Source organism: Anabas testudineus, chromosome 18, assembly GCF_900324465.2.
Source record: "Anabas testudineus chromosome 18, fAnaTes1.2, whole genome shotgun sequence".
In the NCBI taxonomy this organism is placed as follows: Eukaryota; Metazoa; Chordata; class Actinopteri; order Anabantiformes; family Anabantidae; genus Anabas; species Anabas testudineus.
The window spans coordinates 28,294,285-28,315,665 of record NC_046627.1 but is presented as its reverse complement, the minus strand read 5'-3'; the positions used below and the strand labels follow the sequence as shown (position 1 = coordinate 28,315,665).

Below are 21,381 nucleotides of genomic sequence, written 5' to 3'. Positions count from 1 at the left end.
TGATTTAAATCTGCTGCAAGCCTCAAATAATATATGTTAAAACAAATTTGGTAGCTTCTTTAATAGACTGAGAAGAAGAGCTGATCCCAATTTAGTTTGGGTTTGAGTCTGATGCTAAAATGCTGCATTAATGGTGTTAACAGGCATTAATGAGCTTTAATTCAAAAAGGTTTTAGTGTATCATTATTCAGGATATCTTATTCCTAGATTAACACTTGAGAACGACACTAGCTAAGTGAATTAACAGTACAAGTATAGCTGGCTAACATGTTGGCTTGGATTAGTTAAACCCAGGTTGATAAAGAACTGTGTGTGAGGTCTTTGCCTTAAAGGAGTATTGAAGTGGAAAAAGCACACAGAACATGGAGGTGGATTTATTCCCTGTATTATTTATTGAAAACCCAGCAGTTGTCATTAATACCTGTTGTGTCTGTACAGACAGGGGAGTAAGGATTTGTGGTGAAATAAACTAGATGTCAAACTGTCAAGAAAATAAAAGGCAAAGGACAAATAGACCAAAAAGAAAAACACTCGATATGCTACGTAATGACACTCTCATATTGTTTTCTCGTTTCTCTTTAAACACTTGTTTTTAAAAATGTTACACAGATGTAAAGAAAATAAAGCGTTGAAGAAGAAAAAGAGTGTGACAGCAGCTCAGAGGGAGAAAAATTTTAATCTACATGAAAGACAGGCTTGGGTGTGTCTTAAAAGAGTTGTGTTCGTTTGTTTTCTCCTCTGTGTGTGGTGTCAAAAAGCCAATGGGAGACAGTCTTGACAGACTTCTCTCTGCCGATCCGTCTCTTCCTCCTTCCGTTCTTCTTCATCGTTTCTTTGGGGGTTGAGCTGTGCGGGGAGGAGTGACAGGCCGACCAGAGTTCATCCCTCCGTATTGGTACTTAGCTTTCTTCTCAGATGGCTTCAGGATCTAGGAAGAGACACAGAAGCATTAGCTACAAACCACCGCTTCTTATCCCATACTTGTTTCTACTGCGTAAAGCGTATGCAGTAAAGCCATGAGTATTTTACATTCATTGACCGTTACACAGTTAGTGAATGTAGCTCTGTTTATTACTGGAGGTGTTTAGATTTCTGTCTGTACTGTGCACACGTCATGACTTCACACCTGGAAGGAGCACATCAGGGTTTCATCCACGCTCATCATGCCGCCAGCATTGTCAAACTCTCCGCAGTAGTTTGGAGCAGAGAACAGCGTCACCAGCTGTCGCTTGGCAAAGAACTCATAGCCATCTTCTACCACCTGGGGGCGTCAGACACACAGCAACACAGGTCACTGCAGAGCTAACAGTATTTACACTGATCACTGATCAACATCATCTGATCTGACCTCTCTGGGCAGTGATGCATTTCATGCAAAAAACTCTGTGAATGTTTCTAAGAAGCCTGATAACACGGTCTGATCACACACACATGCTTAGAGGTCAGTGGTTTTCTATGAATATAGGTAGCTTAATAGAGCGGATGTGTGCGAGTGCAGTACCTGATGAGCCCTGCAGATCAGGTCCAGGTCGTGGCGGTTGAGGAACTTGCTGACCACATCAGCTCCAAAAGTAAAGGAGACACCGCGGTCGTTCTCTCCCCAGCCCTGGACGTCCTTGTCTGGGTCTGACCACAGCAGGTCACACAGGAGGCCTGGAGGATACAGTTTGAAGTATGTCTTACTACACAGTGTTTGGACACAGGAGTGGAGGGAGGGGGAGGGGGCGTCACTTCTGCATTTACAGGAAAATGACAAATGATTCATCTCCAGGTTTGATTTGCAATCAAACACTGATGTAGGTCACAGGATGAAATAATCTCTGTGTGTTGCATCTTTTCAACTGGAGCCACCTTTACCAGGTACTAAAAGGCTGCTCCATGTTCTGTACACACACACACACACACACACACACACACACACACGATCTTCACATCCAGACACTTGGAGACTCCCTTGGAAGACCATAAGAGGATCTGAGAGACAGCAGCCGCCAGGCTCTGAGTAGTTGTCCTTATAAGGACAAGAACACCCAACTTTAATGAAGACGGGGCAAAGACAGGCTTGGGTCCACTAGCTTTACTGACTTCCCACAGACGCAGAGGAACAGCAGCATTCTCTGATACATGTATTACCTAAACTAAACCAACCACATGCTCAGACAAAGTTCAAGGATTTATGAGAGGAAGGAGGCACATGTTGACAGATGACAGCCACCACTTACTCACTTCTCACGTCCTTACCAGGTATTAACACCACAGAACAAATTATAGCAAAGAGCACAGACGAGCCCATCGTTGGCTGAGTGTACAAGGTCTGAGGGGCCTGTATTTATCCAGTATATGTGTGTGAGGAGCTGTGGGAGGGATCTATGTTTCATTTATTACTTGTTTGTGTCGACCTCATGTTGAGAGCAGTTGCATCCCACACATGGTCAACGAAAAAAAAATAAAATAAAACAATCATTATCCATTTGCTGGAAACTATCTTTTTGTAACCCGTCAATGCACATCTGTCCTCCCACTCAATGTGCCATCACGTCTCCGGCTGAAGTGGCAGTGTCCCCAGTCTCCAAATATCAGCTGCAGTCATTTCTTGAGGTAAAGTTCCAAACTTTCACTACCAGGTAAAAGTAAAAGTAAAAAGGTAAAAGTAAGAGCAATTTTGTGTCACGCTGAACTTGGGGTTTTATACTCTGAGATGCTGAAATGACATAAGACCCTGATTGTTGTGGCTAAAACGGTTCAATAAGTCAGTGAGTGGTAGGTGAATGTAAACGCTCACTGCAGTTTCTTCCAGAATTATGAAACAGCAAGAATTCTTATACTATCCACTGAGATGAGTGAACCATGCAAGGCCAAGCCCCCGATCACTTGCTCCAAAGAGTTTCACAGATGAGCTTGTATGATTTGGAGCATGAGCAGATCCATCCTTCACACGCAGGCGTTCCCATCACTGTGGTAGAGGTTAATCTTCATCTCAACAGCCTTCAAAACTGCAGTAAAGTACAGATAGAAGCTAAAGTTCTGGATCAAATGCCAACCTGGCTTTCTGCTTCCTACTGTTGATGAGACGTTTGCATCTTGTGGTATAGCCTCTTTCTTAAATGGATGACTGTGATACCTTGACCCCTGTGGTTGTTGGTGATGTCGTCAGACTGTGGTTTTTTGGTTTTTCTTCACAGCTTCCACAATGCTTCTGTCATCAGCTGTTGTAATTTTCCTTGGCTGATCTGTTTATTTTGCTCAGTGCACCAGACCTTTTTCAGGACATTACAATTGTTCTACTAGCATTGGCCAATTTGTGCAGTTTGTGCAGTGCCTTTGACTGATGTTCCCTCTTTTCACACATGCAAAATGACGGGACTGAAGAACAGTCAAACAGTAAAAATACAAAAACATTATCAGCTAATTGTTCTTGATTCTCTAAAGTAAAAGTACTGTCTATAGTTGATCTCTCTTCTGATGCCTTGTACTTCAAATAGTCACAGTCAAATAGTCAGTAATTCATTATTAACATTAATGTCTGAATCAGGCCTGATCCTAATCCAGTGGATATGATCGGTATATCTGTTAAATCCAGCAAAGTTTGATAAGTGCTCTGTAAATAAAGTTATTAAAGTTATAAAGAAAGAAAGAAACAACAAAATGTTGGTAACTACCAAAGTCCAGTCTGTTAAGTATGTTGGATTACTGTGTAGAAGGTGGAGGTGGGGTTCATTGTGTGTGCCGACTTACCTGTGTCAGGTACGTCTGTGGGTCTCATGATGCGTCTGATCTGCTCCATAGACTGCAGGTCGGGAGAGAGACCTGTGGGAAGTGGGAAACGAGACACATTCACACAAAAGCTTTCAGCAGCTAAATCTCTTCCTCATTCTGTGACCTGCCTGTGCAGGTTTTAACCCACTTAAAAAAAACAACAAACAACTATACACTTGCTCTGACCCATTTACTTCATAAGAGATTAATAAACCAAAAATCCTGTTTAGTAGGGCCATGTACTTCATCTTTCATACTCGGGATTACATATCATGTGAGCACAGTACTGGTTTCCAGAAATACTACTAAAACCAAAGTAAAAAAAATAATGTGTATTTCTGATTTATATGCTCCAGGAAACATGCATAATTATCAGCAGTGTTTCAGCATGAATACCTCCGTGACAGCAGAAGATCTTCTCGTCCACTATGGCAGCAATGGGCAGGCAGTTGAAGCAGTCGGTGAAGGTTTTCCACAGCTTGATGTTGAATCTGCGTTTACCTGCAAAATCAACAAGCCAGTGAGTCAGGACGCCTCAGGGCAAAGAACCTCATAATGTTATTCCAGATTGTTTTACAAGCTCAGTCTTAAGATATAGAGATTCAGAACATATTGGGAATCCAGTGTCACATGGTTCGTGTTCAGTTATCCATTTACCCAACCACCAGTTTCAGTGAATGCTACATTTTACTCATTAAAATATATACTTGTCTTTTCTTTTATCTAATATGCCATCTCAGAAAGGTGTGCTCTAATAAACAAATTAAGGTAAATTATTACATGGCAAAAAATTAATTACATTTGGTATTTTCAAATTTTAATTTTGCTCAATTACAGCAATGCCAACATTTAAATAATGATAGTGATAATAATAATAATAATAATAATAGCTTATTAAAGGGAAATTCTTGTGGATAGGCAGCCTCCTTAATGTGCCAAGGGTTCAGGATTTAGTGTTTTGCCATGGGACACGTGTGGCAAGGAATCAGGGAGCAACCAGGAGTCAAACCACCAACCCTGGTGTTCATAGGCGACTACCCTACCTTCTGATCCACAGTTGTTTATTGTGAAACACCGACTGAATTTTTTTCCAATGTGAATGCATTTATTCAAGTATAATCATGCTCTCATATTGTATGATAATGCCGTGGAATCCCTCAGTTGCTTGCACTGCATTGGCTCACTGTTGGACCAATCTACACCGATCGTCCTCAATTTTCTGCAGTGTGGACACACAAATAAGGGGGAACTTACTGCAAACAGTGGTAAGAACTCTGAAAAAGTTCCTTTCTGTCCAAAAAGCACCTATTGTTTAATATTAGTAATAATTGACTGATTGAATTTGATTCTTTGTCAACAGGCTGGCAACTTGAGGAGTCGAGGGACACTTCGAAATTTGGCCAGGAATTAGGCGGGAGCCGGAAGGCGAACTGTGGGGTTCTACCCGCCCTATCCTGCTGCCCTAGTGAAACCAGTGATTTCCCAAAATGTTTTGTTTCTCACGCAAAAAGAAAAAAAACTTTTTTTAATTGTAGCAATTCACCAAAGAGACATAGGTTCATTTAGAAACTGTAGATAAAGTTGTTAAAACTTGCTCTACTTTGAGCAGCTACAAAAGTAAGATTATGCTGATGCATCAGTAGAGACATTGTTATGATAAAATATTACTAATGGGAAGCTTTCTGGAGGGGAGGTCTTTTGCTTTTGTTTTAAATTTGTCTTCTTCTCTATCACGTCTACTGTTGTGTTCACATGTTGCTGTGCTACCTCAAACTAGAACTGGAACTAGATCGACTACAATTCACTTACACTCATCGTAGAAGCCGTAGATGCGGTTAATGGAGGCACACTCATGGTTGCCCCTGAGCAGGAAGAAGTTCTCAGGGTATTTGATCTTGTATGCCAATAGCAGGCAGATGGTCTCCAGAGACTGCTTCCCTCTGTCCACATAGTCTCCAAGGAACAGGTAGTTGGCTTCTGGAGGGAAGCCACCATACTCGAAGAGCCTGAGCAGGTCTGTGTACTGTCCATGGATGTCACCTGGAATGGGGAATGAAAAGTGGTGATCAGCAGAAGAAGGAGGAGCAGGAGATGAGGACAAATGACAGTTTAGAAGAACAAGGCTTGATCGGAGGTCACTGACCACAGATTTTGAGCGGTGCTTCAAGCTCTAGGAGGATTGGCTGGCTGAGGAAGATCTCCCGGGACTTGATGCAGAGGCCACGCACCTCAGCCTCTGTCATCTGGACAATCTTCCCTGGACGACATCCTCGCACTGGTGCAGGGAGAGAACAGGTTGAAAAGGTTAAAGAATGACCGTGTGTTTCATTTCAGGCTCATAGTGAGCTTTTCTATTACCTTCAAACTAAATCTGGGAGACAGGGTTTAGTCAAAAGACAGGATGAAAATACCCTGTGTGGGGTTTGTTGATGTTGGGAGTGTTTTTGGAGATGCTTCCTGATGTGTTATTTAGAGGAAAAGAAGAAGAATATGACCCCATGTAACGAAGCACTCAATGTACATGAGACTAGTAAAAGAGTTAACACAGCAATTACAGGTGCTTAATAAATAAAATTTAAGAATAATACATTATAAGTTTTTACCTGGTTCACCCATAAGTTATGTGCCTTTGAGAGAAACGTGTATACAAACATGATAACACGATCCCACTAAAATTAAAATGTCCTTTTTAATCATTATAATCTTACTCATTAACAGGGATGTTTCATTTTAGGCTTCCCTTTTAATAGCAGAATGAGATTTTTCATCACCATAAAGGAAACAAAAATGTCAACACACTAGAATATAAACACTGTTACCTAACAAATGCTAAAACATAAGCAAAAAAAAGTTTTAAAGCAACTACAGCAACGGTCAGTCATGTAAAACAAGTAAAAAGCTGAGCTGTTTGTTTCATTTTTACAGAGAGATGACTGTGTATAACTGTGTTTTCTACGAGCCGACCTTTGTAAACATGCTGTATACTGTCAGCACTGTGATGCGCAAGTAACTGGAAGTAATGATGCTATCCTGCGTTTTCCTTACACAACTTAGAAAGTGTGCACTGAAAGGAATCCGACAAAACATCTCATCACATCCTTCATGTTTTTCATTTTATTTCATTTATGAGCTCCTGCCTGCTGTTAATCTCTTAATGCTGCTTTGAAAACTCAAAGTATGCCTATCGATGGATATCTTAGGTTATGGCATTTCCATGCTCTGCTGCTGACCTATATACACAACATTTCCTTCTGTGCTCGCATGAAGAGCAGACTCAGACCTGAGATTGCTGCTGTCAGATGACATCACAGCAGCATGATGGAAATCCTAGCAGGCGTTAAATGCTGCTTAATAGGGAACTCAAAGAGATGTGGTTAGAAGAATCCTGCTTGACAAGACAGGCAGACTTTGTTTTTAAAAGGAAGAGAAAGTCTGCCTCCTCCTTGAGTGAGTATATAAAAAGTGGTTCATGTGTGTCAGATTCCTGCAGGTGACTCCTGCTGGCACGTCGCAGCTCAGAGGGAATTTCATGTTAAGTTTTAAAGTGAGTGCAGTAGTGTGTATATGTGTCAACATGACCCTGCCAGTTCTGCCTGGAGACCTTAGGTGATAAATACTGTTTCCCCGGCCACAGCCAAACACAACCTGTAATCATACACGCCTGATCTGAAGGGTAAGACTGAGGTTATATTTAGATAGCCCAAAAGAATTCACAGGTGAATATAAACAAAGACACAGCTTAAGCCAAATCACATGAGAATGTGTTCATTTTTAATACTGCAAAACTGAAGGGGATGATTATTGGTCTTTAAGCACAACACTGAGCGCAGAGCACAAGCAATGAGTGTCTGTGCGTCCTCTTAAAGTGTGTGTGTCAGATGTCAGGAGTGATTTCACACCCCTCCCTTGCAGCTTTGTGGTGACGCGTTTGCAGGTCTGTGCTGGCTCAGCTGACAGGGAGTGAGGCCTGATATAGGATTCACATGCGCGCGCGCGCACACACACACACACACACACACACACACACACACACACACACACACACACACACACACACACACACATACACACACACACACACACACACACACACACACACACACACACACACACACACACACACACACACACACACACACACACACACACACACACACACACACACCCAGCACCACTAGTCACGCTTGGGAGAGTCCCCTTTCATCATAGGGTTAAGGTGAGGCAGTGCTGGGAACACACACAAACACTTAATTTCTCTGCATCCTCCTCCTATATACACACCCACACCAACACACCCCTGAATGATCCAGTGACCTTGACTTCAAATTGTACCACTAGAGGCTTGTGGAGAGACATCAAGCATCCTTTACTCTGACATCACTGCACTGCAGCTTCCCCAGAGAAGAGAAAGTGAAGGGGAGAGAAAGAAAATAGGAGGTGGTGCCAACATTCGATCACCATGGCAACCCAGCAAGACCAATTTGCAGACTGCAAGGTGTTGGTAAGCGGAGCTGCTCCTGCTGCCGGTTTATGTTGGGCAGGGAGCTGATTTGCAGATAAAGTGGCATCTCTGCCAGCCCACGCCCTGCATACTAACATGTGCCGCGTCTGAGAACAGACCCAAATACTTGTCAGCCTTTATACCTGATTTTGTTCAAACATGTCCAAAAGCCTCCAAAGCCCCACATTACAGTTCTAAAACAAAAAGTAAATTTCAATAATACAGCCATGCATGCGTCATTCAGCAGCAGATTCATTCTGTACCACACACACCACCAGGAGTGACAGGAACCGGTAGAGACGTGTTGGTACATATCAATGGTTTATTCAACTTAGCTTGAGAAAACAGCTGTAGTATGTTCTGGAGAATAAAAAAAAACCCTAATGATCTCATAGTGATGTCATCAGTATTACCCTGGATGGGCTTAGAGACTACAACTGTATAACAGGAAGTTGCAGACTAGTGGTGTAGAATTTAAAGAGTGTGGATATTTATGTGTACCAAGGAGTTTCAAGATAGTGTAATGCAAAAGTTTGCACTGTTATAGACTCACATATGAGACTAAATGTGGGGACAACAAAGTGTTCAAAAGGAGTCTATGAAAATATTTGTGATATGTTTTGTCATATTGAATCCATTTTCAAAAACACTATACATTTCTTATTCATTTTTTAAACTGGAACGGTTCTTCTAACATTAGAAAATGGCAACAGACAATCTACCCACAAACAAATGCTTCAAAATGTTTGTCAGTGATTGTCACTACTACAGCAGCAGTGAGAAGGCACTAGGTCCATGGCTAAAGCAGCTGCTGAGCTTCACCTTGTGGGGAAAAGCTGATGTTCCACTTACTTTTCCCAGCAGCTTCCTATGCAAGATTAGAGCAAATATCTTCTCTGAGAAACTCATCTTTGTTCCATTTGATTCCTCCTAATTTGGTCAGAGCCATATGTCAGTTTTCATTAGCTTTGGAGTTTTGGGTTTTGTCACACCCTGACCACTTCAAACTGAACGCTGTGTCCTTTCTTTAGCTTGATCCAATGAAGACTACTGAACTGCAATCAAATGTTGGTTGTATCTCAGTCGCTCTCCTTCCTAGACCTCCCTTTCCTCCTGCTTCACCTCTTCCTTCCTCCTTCATCTATGTATCTTTTTATCTTTAAGTGGCTGTGGCTGTGAACTCCTGGGTCACTGTCCTCTGCCTCATGCTGACGTCAAAGGACAGCTCTGCCCCGTTCCCCTCCCAGAGCTCTCTTTGCATTCCACACCGCTCACAGAGCTTCAGCACAGCCTGGGATACACTGGTCTAGGCATCTGCCAGTTCTATCAAAGGCTAGAACTGCTTAGAATGGTTGTGAAATAGAAATGAAAGTTACAATTCAGGCAATGCTATGATTTTGCTAAAGTTATTATTCTTATTATTAATATTACGAAGGTGCAATGCCCTATGCTACTTTGTTACTATGCTTGAACTTCCTTGTTACAAATGGGCCACTGTTCCCTGAATTTAAGTAGCCAGCTGCTGGGCACTTTGCCACCTATTTCCCTAAATATTTAGGAGAATCTTGGTAACAGCCTAACCCTCCATTGGGCTTAGGAAAGCACCCAATGGAGCCTAACCCTCCATTGGGCTTAGGAAAGCACCCAATGGAGCCTAACCCTCCATTGGGTGTTTTGTAACACCAAAGAGGTGTTACAAAACATACAGCGCAACCTGACACACTGCATGAGCACACAGTTAAACTGACAGTGAAGTTATTTGGAAGACTCAACCAGCATGCCACAGGGACCGGGCTGGCCGTTTCAAGTAACTTGACATTATCCAACTTTCAATGCACAAGATATAAAAGAAATGTATAGTTTTTAAACAGAGATTGACAAAGAGTTTGGTTTTCAGTCATCATTTTTCCTACTTTATTGGTTGGTAACTACTTGCTGAAGTTCCAAGAGGTCCACAATGTTTCCATTCATTTTAAAGAGCAGCGGTCACTTGAATACTATAGGTTAGAGAGAGAATGAAAGATAAGTGAATTACCAGCAGATCGCTCCATCAAGTCATTACCATATATGGGCGCTACTGTATGGTGGAAGGAGGAAGTAGGCTATTCAGTGTGGACACAGAGGGAACGCTTGAAGGCTCTGTTGTTGTATGCGACTGTGAGAGAACAAGATTAGCCAGGCACAGGCCGGGGCTCAGTCACTGAGTGAAGGATCACAACAATGTAATGGCTGTCAGCTGCACTGGCAGAGAGCTGTGTAAGCCCATTCATATCAACAAGAAAAAACACACCGATGTCAGCGTAATATATCATGAGCTTAAAAATAGGGCTGACTCCTATAAGTCAATTACTGCTGAATTGTTAACATGCTTTGCAGTCTGTTCTTTGCGTTAGTTAGCAATAAAATTGTTTTATAAAGAAAACTATATTTGTAATCTGGTAACATTTTATTGAGAGAGCGTCTACATAGTTACTGTTACTCTATATGCCTGGCTATGTATTTATATTACAATTGTTTGAGTATTAATGCCTTTACTTAACAATACTGTCATATTTTTAGTAGCAATGTGTGTCAATGTGTCCTGTGAGCCAGGCTTTATTATTTATGCTCCTTGACAATTGATGAATATGTGAAGCATTGGGCAGAGCATGAGCAGACTGTAGCAGAGCACCACTCAGCAGAGCAAGTGGGGCCGGGAGCAGCAGACTGAATTGAATTCGATGTCTGTGCTACTGCTAGCTTAAATTGCATATTGTAGCATCGTCATGGAAGATTCTTTCATGCCTGTGTTAACGCTTTGTAGTGTAGTATGTCATCCAACAAAGGCCATGCCATGTCACAGACTTAACTAAAACTGCTTTTGCAACTTCTTTAGCTAACTGCAGTAACTTACATATTGATTAGACCCCTGACAGCAATATAAACAGCAGTCTTCATAAACACTAGCTATATAACAAAGGGCCTGACAGTAATAATGACTACCACATCAATGACTATAAAAATAAGTGTTAATTAAAATAACAGCATGTTTGAATGATTAAATATCTGTAGTATTTTAATGCAGAGCATAATTAAAATGATGCAACATATTTACAGAAAACCATGAAATGACTTAGAGTGATAAACAGGATTTGCATACAACAGATAAATCACTAGGATTAATCTTATGCTGGTAACTTAATTTAACCTACTTTAATGTAACAGTTAGGGCTAATTTCAAGCAAAGAAAACTGGAAAATATTGGTTTAGCTGCACAGAATAAATCTCCATCGTAACTTCACTGAGTTTAATTTAACCTCCGTCAATGCTAAATGTAGCCAGGATAACTGGAAAATCTCAGATGAATCCCTTATTGTGGTTTTGTGCAATGCCACTCTTTAAAGCCTTTGTGGTACACATTAGCAATTCCATACATTTTAGCATTCAAACATGGAGCAGATTGCATGGAGCAGATACTAACACTAGCATTCATGTTGTGGTTGGCACCACATTAATTAATCTGAGTCCAATATTCATTGCTCTTTTAACAGTCTTTCTACAAGCTTCTTAGCCTGTTGTTCATCAACTAGGCACTAACTTTGTCAGGAGCCTCTGTACCAAAACAGCTGACCTGCTGATGCTGGAAACATTAGTGTCCACTACAAAACATTAAAGCTGTGGCGAAAAAAAAACCCAATGAGCTTAAAGATGCTAAAAGGAAGCTACAGAGTGACCAGAACATTTACTGTAGTCATTTATATTTTTGTTTTCTGCAAAAAAAGATAGGCAAAGAATATTTGAATGGGTCAAGCAGACCCATGAATTTTAAGCAGGTATGACTGTGCAAGTTTTAGTCAGTGCACACAGCGCCATAAAGATGCCCCGTCAGACCTTTTTTAGCTCTTCACCATCAATCTCTATTCTTTTCAACTGGGCATGAAGCCAGCAGCTCCCCTCCACTCCTCCATTTAACCCTCTCCCACACAGGGGCGATGGAAAACAGTGACCCCTTCAGTGACTGAGAAACAAAGTAACTGGCGAAGAGAGCGGGAGCGAATGTTAAGGAAGAAATCCCGCCTGAGATGGCATTTCTGTGCAGGCTTTGCATTTTCAGAGGACGTTTTGTTCGCCTTGAAGTGCCATGGTTGAATGGCTGTCTTTGTGGGGCAAAAGAAAGGATGAAATTGAGAGGAGAGACTTGGGGAGAAATAAACAGGAGGCATGTCTAGAGGCAGAAAGTAGGAGTGATGAAGAGGAGAAAAACTAGAGAAGCTGAAACTCGAGTGGGGGAAGCACAGTAGGCGAGGGAGAGAGGGTTTATTGGAAAGTCTAGTTGGGCAGCTGAAAAGCTTTGGGTATGCTCTGTGCCATGTTTGGTGCCAGGGGGTGAATGCTACCCGCCACACAGGCTCCACCATTGTTATTTCCACAACAGAGTGCCACATGAGCAGCATGCAACAGCAATAGTTCTCCACGAATATCAAAAAAAAGTTTACACATGCACGAATGTCGTACACCTCTTACACGCCGCATTTTAATATTAAAAACTCTAGGAAACATTACTGTCCACTATGTCATCTATCTAAACTATGTAACTATTTAAACAATCAATTTTACAATCAAAACTTCTACAATTGAAAAAAATTTAATAAAATACATAAATTCATAGGCAATCAAACACACCTTCCCCCAATTCAACACAAAGAATTTATTACGAAAGCCCTGATGTTTGTCATGTTAACATGAGTTTAACTATATATAGACAGAACAGGGTGTTTGCACAGTTATTTGTCCTAAACCATACAAGATGTTCAGTACATTCAGTTTGGCGCAGCCTGTAAACCAAATAATTACTGGAAGCTAAATACTTTGTAATCGGCTGTATGAGAACAGTAATTCACACTCTGGCACTGGGACAGAGGTTGTCTATTTGCTGCACCCTGTAAGCTACATTATTCCCTACAACGACAGCTAATACCTGACGTCACTTGAAACCATTTTCTGAAGTATTGTGCTTTTCTTGTAATGTAAATGACATTGGTGGAATGGATAAAACTGTATAAGTTTAAGCTGTGTCATATTGTGCTTCTAGACACAGAATTAGTCAAAAGTGAGTCTAGTTCTCACTTTGCATATGTGTCTCCACCATTATATCTGTAATGAAAATTTTGGCCCCTCCCCAGTCTGTGTGGTTTTGGACAGGAGCCCATGTATAGCACAGAAATGTGTGTCCACATAGACAATATGTGGACACACATGACTTGTCTTGTATTGTCTGTTGCAAAAGACATTTTTTCAATCAGAAAATAAATGGAATTTCTACTTGAAATTTCTATTTGGTAAGTGGCCAGTAAAACTGAGCACTGCATTTGTTTATTTTTAACACTCCTCATATACAGTATCAGGCTCTATTTTTGATTATATTCATGATGTGTTTATGATTGCATACATAACACAAAGAAAAGTGTTGGGCAGTGGTATGTAAAGAGGAGGCAGGTTGTCCAGCACTCACTGACAACTCAGACTCAGACCTAGACTGCTCCTAAATGATGAAAAACTCTGGGAGATTTTATGTACCCATATTGGGTTACAACTTGGCTGCCTTCTTTGTCCATAAACCAAGAAGACAAAATGGCTCTGAAATGCAACTTTCCATGCTGTCTCCTCCCTCTCACTGGCTCATGTATAGGGCTGCAGCATTGACTGTGCCACATAAAGCCTACGAGCCACCTGTGCTGGCAGTCCAGACAGAGGGTCCGTTGTCACTAAAGCCTGGGCCAGCGTGGGCTTAGCGTGGGCATGTTGGGAAAGCTGGAGCCTGTAATAGCTGTTTTGCTGGATCACAGCACACAGACACAGCACAAGTAAAATCTAAGGAGGATGAGGAGGAGCTGGGTGGGGGAGAGCCCGACAAACAAACAAACAAACAAACATGAGAAGCACAAGGCTGGTGCAGTAAACTGCACACAAACATGCAGTTTTGCTGAGGCTTGCTGCTCTTGTTTGCCGTTTTCTACAAATACTGTGAAAAATGCTACATCAGCTCAAGCGTGCTTTAACAACCCGCAGCGTTTTTATCGTGAAATATGAAACATGAAACATGAAAAATGTAATTATAGAAAGCATTTTCCTCTGCAATTAAGTCAAAAAACTAAATCCCAAAATAGGATTCATATAACTGTATTATTAGAGAAAGGCTGTACAGACCCACTGAGACAGTTTTATGTAGCACACATGCAAACTCTAAACAGAATGATATTAATATTCAGACAGATGCATAGATAACATTTTATTCATACACACGGTGGGACTTTGTAGAGTTGTGTTGCTTTTGTTTTTTGACTCACAGCAGATGAAAAGTCATTGTATTGAAAGTGACAGCTTTGAATATAATGACAGCTACATAATAAATGATCTCCATATCAGACTACTGCTTGAATACTCCTGACTCATTTCTATGGGAACTTTTCCCATTCAACATTCTGTTGACATGACATGAACGCCTCATATGCTCCTCAACTGATGCACTCTCATTGCCACAACAACATTAGCTACTGGAAAAGGAGCTGAATCACCAGATGTACATTATCACATAAAAAATAACATTGTCAATTGTTGATAATTAATACTTTATTGAGCCCCTTGGGGATCAATGTCTTGTCCAAGACCCCTCAGCAAGTAGCCAGGAATCGAACCACTCACCCTGGGGTTCGTAGACGACTGTTCTACCACCTGAGCCACTGCCGCCCCTGGATATGAGTAGTCTAATTCTACTTTTTCTGTTAATGTGATCTGAGTACATAGTATGAAAATGACAAAATTTTGATTAAACTAATGTATACATCGGAAAAATAGCTTAAATAATTAAGACAGATACTTTCAAGTCATTGTATTTAAAGTGACAAATGAAACCAGAGAGGCCAAAAACCTGCATGTTAAATGGCACTCAGGAGGCTTCAGTGATCGCAAGCCCTGCTTGCAGTCTATCAGGTTCAGCCTGTCAGCATGACAACGAATGCCAACCCACCCTCCAAACAACAGCGTAGGTCACATGCATGTCTGTCTAGACAATATTTTTTCCCCCACAACCAGTTTTACATTTCCGATAAATCAACAAATCTTTCAAAGCTCTTACTTTGAAAATGAAAGAAAATATTTAATTTCACGTTTGATATTTGCATGAATCAATTGACAAGACTGTGTCATAACATAACTATCTATTCAACTGTCTAACGTAAGGCGTTATAATTTATAGATCATCAGATGTCATGGGTACATTTAACATGTTACACATGTACATGACAATAGTACAATGTTCTTAGTCCATGTTTCTCATAATCCCATTTGTTTCTAATGCAGATTTAAAGCTACAGTATGTAACCTTTGGCAAACAATCATGAAACTCTATATCAGACTACTGTGCTCCATCCAGTCATTCAGGTAATAGTCTTAAATAAGAAAAAGCTACAGAACATATTATTTAAGCAGAAATATTTGGACTCCTCTGATTGGCTGGAGGGTCTAGCCTCACTCAAAAATCTTTACAAGAGAATAGTTCATTGCTGTTCAATCATTCTAAGTCACACATTCCTTTAACAGCACCTCTCTATATATTTTGGATATTTCAATTGTTAAAATATTAGAAAACCTTACATATTGTAGCTTTAAAACTACTGAAATTAAATACAAATCACTAAAAATATATAAAAATATGCATTGGTGTATGTCAAGACTGAATGAAATACAGGTTAAAAGAACAATTTGTGTCTCATTTTAAATATCCCACTCTTTTCAGTTCAATCTAATAAATTAGTTTTATTTCTGTAGCACTTTGTAGTGTAATCTCACTGGCAAAGTAACTAAGCAACAACTGAGCTGAAATAGGTCTACTGTATTACAGTACTGCCCTTTAAACACTCTCCCCCTTGTGTGTATGTTTCCAAAAGGCTAGGGTAATTTCTACCAGGGACAGCTGTGCCTGTTGACATTTAGTAGGAGATCAGTGAGCTCTGCATACAGTACACTATGTGTGTCTGTGTATGTAGATTCCTGATTGGCACCAAAGCTCACTGACAAAGTAAGACATCAAAATCCTGTTGAAGTGGTTAACGAAATCCCTTCCTGCCTTAGAGAAAAGATCCCATTATTCCTGCAGTGACAAGGGAACATATTATAGAAAGGTGAAGAGATTCTGAGATTTTGAATTGTACGTTTGAAGAAGACCGCTGACTGGCTGTTCACTACATATCAACATGAAAGAAGGCTGTGGATGTAACCTGGTTAATCGAACCAAGATGAGGGACATCATGCTTTCATCAGGAAGGAAAAGCCAGTAAGATGTCTTTGTGTTGTTGAAAGGTCAAGTCTTAAAATAAAATGCCATGCTAACAATTACAAACTGATGTAGGAACGGTTTGCAAGTCACAGTGGATATCATCAGCGTTATTCTACTTTTTTATCCACGTGATCAAAGTTCATAGTATGAAAATAACAAGTTTTAGATTAAACTAATCAATTCATCAGGAAAATAGGTTAAAAATTTAAGATAAGATTATTAAAACAGATACTTTCCCTGCTAATAAAGACCATGCTTCACAGCTCCGGAACAGACATACACTTCAATAACTTGTCCTGAGCCAACTCTCATGCAGGTAGCTAACTGCAGCACCAGCGAGGACAAATGTCAAATTAAACATTCAGCCCTCAGCTCTTGAGATTGACTAGTGACCTGTCCAGTGTATACCCTGTCTCTCGTCAAATGTCAGCTGAGATCGACTCCAGTCCCCCTGCTACACCCTCAAGAATAACACTGAACACTAAATTCATTTTGTTTGACATTAAAATTAATGGAACGCTGGTTTTGCTCCAGAAGTATCACCCTTCAGAAAACCGTTAGTGTTGGGCCTGGGTGTCAGTGGGTATTTCACACCAAAAATGAGGCAAAGAGCGTGGCTGAAAGGAGATGGATGGTTGGATATATTCACGGCTCACATCTGGAACACTTTAGGGCCAGATCCTTCCAGTTTCCTTCACTGAGGTTTCCTGGTCGCTGCATAAAAAAGCAGCTAAACATGAAGCCACCTAACTAGTTCCACTACAACCCTGTGCGGCTGAAAATACAGATTCACACTGCTGTTTCACTATACAGCTGACACACACAAAGAACAAAATAGCCCTATTATGTAACCAGTGCAAATCAATTCAGATGATTAGGTCATACTGACATGTCGATTCAAAGTGTGCCTGTTTATTGACATACACTAACAAACTGTGTTTCTGTGTTTCTGTGTGTGTGTGTGATTTTCAGCATCCTGAAAAAGTGGGAAAAGAGACAACTAATCGTACATATTTGTTTACCACTGCCTGGGCCGTCTACATATTTACTGAAGACAGAGGAAATACATTCTCCACGTCCTCAAGATGATGAGAGGAGAGAAAGACAGACAGATCAGCTCACCTATTTCAAGATCCCTTATTTAGCCCTGCTACCAAAGCCAGCCTTTACTAACCAACACATAACAATGGTACAGAAGTAAAACAACAATGCTTTCTTTGAACATGGAGCTTTTCTTTACTGGCTTATTTGATATATAGACATAAGGAAAAATTAACTAAATTACTATGAACAAAGTTTTTTTTTCATAATAAAGATCAGGAGATGGTCTATCAACTGTTGTATTGATGTAAAAACTTGGTAGGAAATGATGTATAACACTGATGGTAACTCTGATCATATCCACTTATCAACTGTGGCATTTCATTTAGTTTAACAATTGACAACATGGTTTGGTTTATAGTACTACAATACTATGTGTGGGATTGCGAAATACATGTTGTATATTTTCATTTTCCAAGTTACTTAATTTTGAAATAGCTACATGCACAAGCTCTGCTGGTTTGGTAAGTGGAATATCATGAAGGCTCTTGCCTGGTGTAAACACTGTCATTCAGGATTATTCACATATGAACACCAAAACCATGTGACGTTCTCATCAGCTGAGAAATCCCGACACCGAAATCCCATTTCAAATGTTGACAACTTTTCACACGATCGTGCACACACACACACACACACACACACACACACACACACACGATATAAAGCCATACTAATACAAAAATGTAAGATCTCTTCAGGAATCAGACAGCTGTGTTGACGTGGACGGCATACTTAATCCACCAAACTACAATTTGCTTTCAAAGACTTCTGGGACAGATTGTTCACACAAGCTGACACCTCCCTATGTAGTATGTGTTGTTAAAAGCTTATGGACATATAAGGAGAGCGTATGACTGAGGTCTTAGAAAGTAACAGCAGCTTGGTCAGTGCTGTGTTTGCCGGTGTTATGCCGAGTTTTGTATGCCTGCCGAGATCGGCATCCCCCACTCTAATCAGGGAGGAGGATGCAGATCTCGGCAACTCCGAGTTGCCAATTATTGCACCCCCTTCCCTTATTAACTGTAACACACGTTATAGCCCAACCAAATGCTGTAATTTGTCTATCTTTTAGATTATTTTAAGCTGACAGCGAAAATTCACATACACAAAAGTGTGAGTGGCTCAAATCATAGTAAGTTCACATAAGTTTGCAAATCTTGTTTTTATTAGCAGAGATTTTATTAGATTAAACTTGCCTTGATAATGAATGACCCATTAATAACTTTCATACATTCAACGAACCACAATGAAAACTTCATTAACCTCAACACTACTAATCTGCTATAACATTTACAACATTTTAATAGGACAAAGATCTGTGGTGTACTTTGTTACACTTAAGCTTAAAATTGCTTAAAATAATCTAAAAGATTATTTTAATAAAAATAAATAAAATTTTTTATAAATTACAGCATTTGGTTGGGATGCCTCACTGATAACGCCACTAACGATGCCATACGAGCAGTGCGACCTGAACCAAGCCGCCGCCACAGTGATGTATATCTAGTTCTTCTGTTGGTCGGACGGTGCCTCCGCTGCTAAACATGTCGGGATATAGACAACAGTCCTCCAGCTGCAACTTTGTCTCCACTCAACACTCATGAACACACACTTTACCAATCACAGCTTAACTCATGAAAACACCCGAGTGTCATTACACATCAATTAATACCACCACAGTCTAGAAAGGACATGAGTAAAGGTGTGTGTGTGTGTGATTCGTATTAACGACAAACGGGACTGGTCCTGTCCGTTCCAGTCCGGGCTAACGTTACGCTAGCACGTAAAGTGGCTCGTTTTCTTGTCAGCTACACTCAAAACCCCCCAGTTTAAAAAAAAAAAAAAACACTTCATTTATAACGTCGCAAACAGCGTGACGACGCTAACACAGCACAGTTGCGAACTCACCCTCTAAAAGCCTGGAGATCAGCGAGTCGACGTCCAACTCCCCCTCCGCCATTTCTGTAACGAACAGCTCTGCCCGCCGCAGTGTGGAGCAGGCGGCAGGGCGGACACCGCCTCGCGCGCACTAACCCGCCGCCCGCCTCCCGCTGACGTCCACTGCGCCGCCTTCACATGCTCCGCGGAAACGCAGCTTCTGTCTTAGAAGGACGAACAGTGTGTTTGTAATGAACCACGCATAACGTTTAAGGGAAACCCCATATATACATATATATATATAAAGATATACACAACGGTGATGTGCTTCCGTGCTTTTGGTTTCTCTACCGCAGCCATGTGCAACTGTTAAGTAATATTCGGATACAGTAAAAGTAACAATATTACAGTGCAATTACTGCATTACAAGAGAAAGTGCTGCTTTCAACCAATTACTGAAGTAAATATCAAAAGTACTTATGTATTGTTGGTAATATTGTAACCATACTAAAGGCTTGGTCTCTGAAATAAGTTAAACCCTAATACTTCAATAAAGTAAATATTAAGCCTGTCAGAAAACAACAACATAAAGCCAGTTTTTCCCCAGGTCTCACGCAGCATTTGAACGCCCCCAACGTTGCCGCACCTGTATTACTGATGACTGAGGAATGAAACCAGAGCACCCACATGACACCCAAATGACACCCAAATGACACCCATGCAAACCGTGCACGACAGTGAGTACACGGTCCAAAACAGAGTGGATGGTCAATTCCTACCTCGGCACCATTTTGTTGTTGCGTTCACTATTTCCAAAGTGACTTGAATGCTTCAGCAAAGTCAGGGCACTTTCAACAGGTTACTGTTATCTGTTGTTGTTCGCTACAACAACACAAAGCTACTGAAAACAAATTTAATAAACGTGGTTGGTTGTAACACCTTCATATCTAATCTTATTGCATTTGTGATCACCAGTATGAGATGTGATTGCTAATGTACCATCTCTCAAAAAAATGAACAACGTCCAAATGCGCGGCGCCTGGTGACAGCTGATCGCCATTTACTCGCCTGCTGCGCCCCCATCTGGTCACAGTATGTCACAACCTGGGAGTGTTTGGTGAAGTTATCTTCATCAACTGTTGATTGTGTGATTTGGTGTTAAAAGAGCCATTAACATCAGTTGAACAAACAATACTAAGATGTAGAAGATGTTTGAGGTCACTCGATTGCCACTGTTACGACTGGAAACTGAGATTTCTGCGTGGGCAGCCAGCAGAATGTCTCTTAGAGTTAAGTAGGTCAATCAATGTGTGAATGACAAGATAATCAGATAAATCACACGAGGCAGTCACAAAAACCTATAAGAATAAAATCAGCTGGATGTTCTACTTGAAGGAGTCTGTTTACAGTCGAAAAGCCTTGAGACTATATTAGCAGAGATGAAGGTGGATCCGGTCGAAAACTCTCTTCCAGGTTATGACTAAAGCCAGAAGTTATTTTATTGCCTCTCCCACTCAACTTATTTTTCTGTTCCTCTGTAGTGCGTCACTGGGTATTTCCGCACTGTTTTGAGTGGGTGGTGGCAAGTTGCAATGCAGAGAAAACACGGCGCAGCACTGTCGAGATGCAGCACAGCAGCGGAAACACAAGACTGCTTTTTTTCAAAATAAGAGCATAGGAGTTCGAATTACTACGCAGCAGACACCTTTTGTTATTTTAGCTACTATTGCTCACCTGAACATTCACTAGAAGATTGCTCTAAGTTGACTGCAAAAACATAGTTTCACTGTAGTGGTACTAATTTATTTTCAAGGAAGAAAAAAACTTT

The 21,381-nt window shown here is 40.8% G+C and overlaps 1 protein-coding gene across 1 annotated transcript; it reads right to left on the bottom strand.

The window, feature by feature from the left end:
• Positions 1-362: 362 nt before the first annotated feature.
• Positions 363-19,737, bottom strand: LOC113157313 (serine/threonine-protein phosphatase PP1-beta catalytic subunit). Its single transcript, XM_026352732.1, has 8 exons — positions 19,584-19,737; positions 5,900-6,031; positions 5,566-5,796; positions 4,153-4,257; positions 3,736-3,807; positions 1,502-1,653; positions 1,127-1,261; positions 363-928 (listed from the first exon to the last, which is right to left on the bottom strand). The coding sequence occupies exons 1-8, from the start codon at positions 19,633-19,635 to the stop codon at positions 824-826; spliced, it is 984 nt and encodes a 327-aa protein (XP_026208517.1). The 5' UTR covers positions 19,636-19,737; the 3' UTR covers positions 363-823.
• Positions 19,738-21,381: the final 1,644 nt, after the last annotated feature.

Coding starts and splice junctions, on each gene's coding strand:
- LOC113157313 (XM_026352732.1), bottom strand. CDS start 19,635: ATGGCGGAGGGGGAGTTGGACGTCGACTCGCTGATCTCCAGGCTTTTA. Junction 6,032..19,583: donor GATCTCCAGGCTTTTAGAGG/GTGAGTTCGCAA, acceptor TCCCTGCACCAG/TGCGAGGATGTCGTCCAGGG. Junction 3,808..4,152: donor GATCTTCTGCTGTCACGGAG/GTATTCATGCTG, acceptor CACTTCCCACAG/GTCTCTCTCCCGACCTGCAG.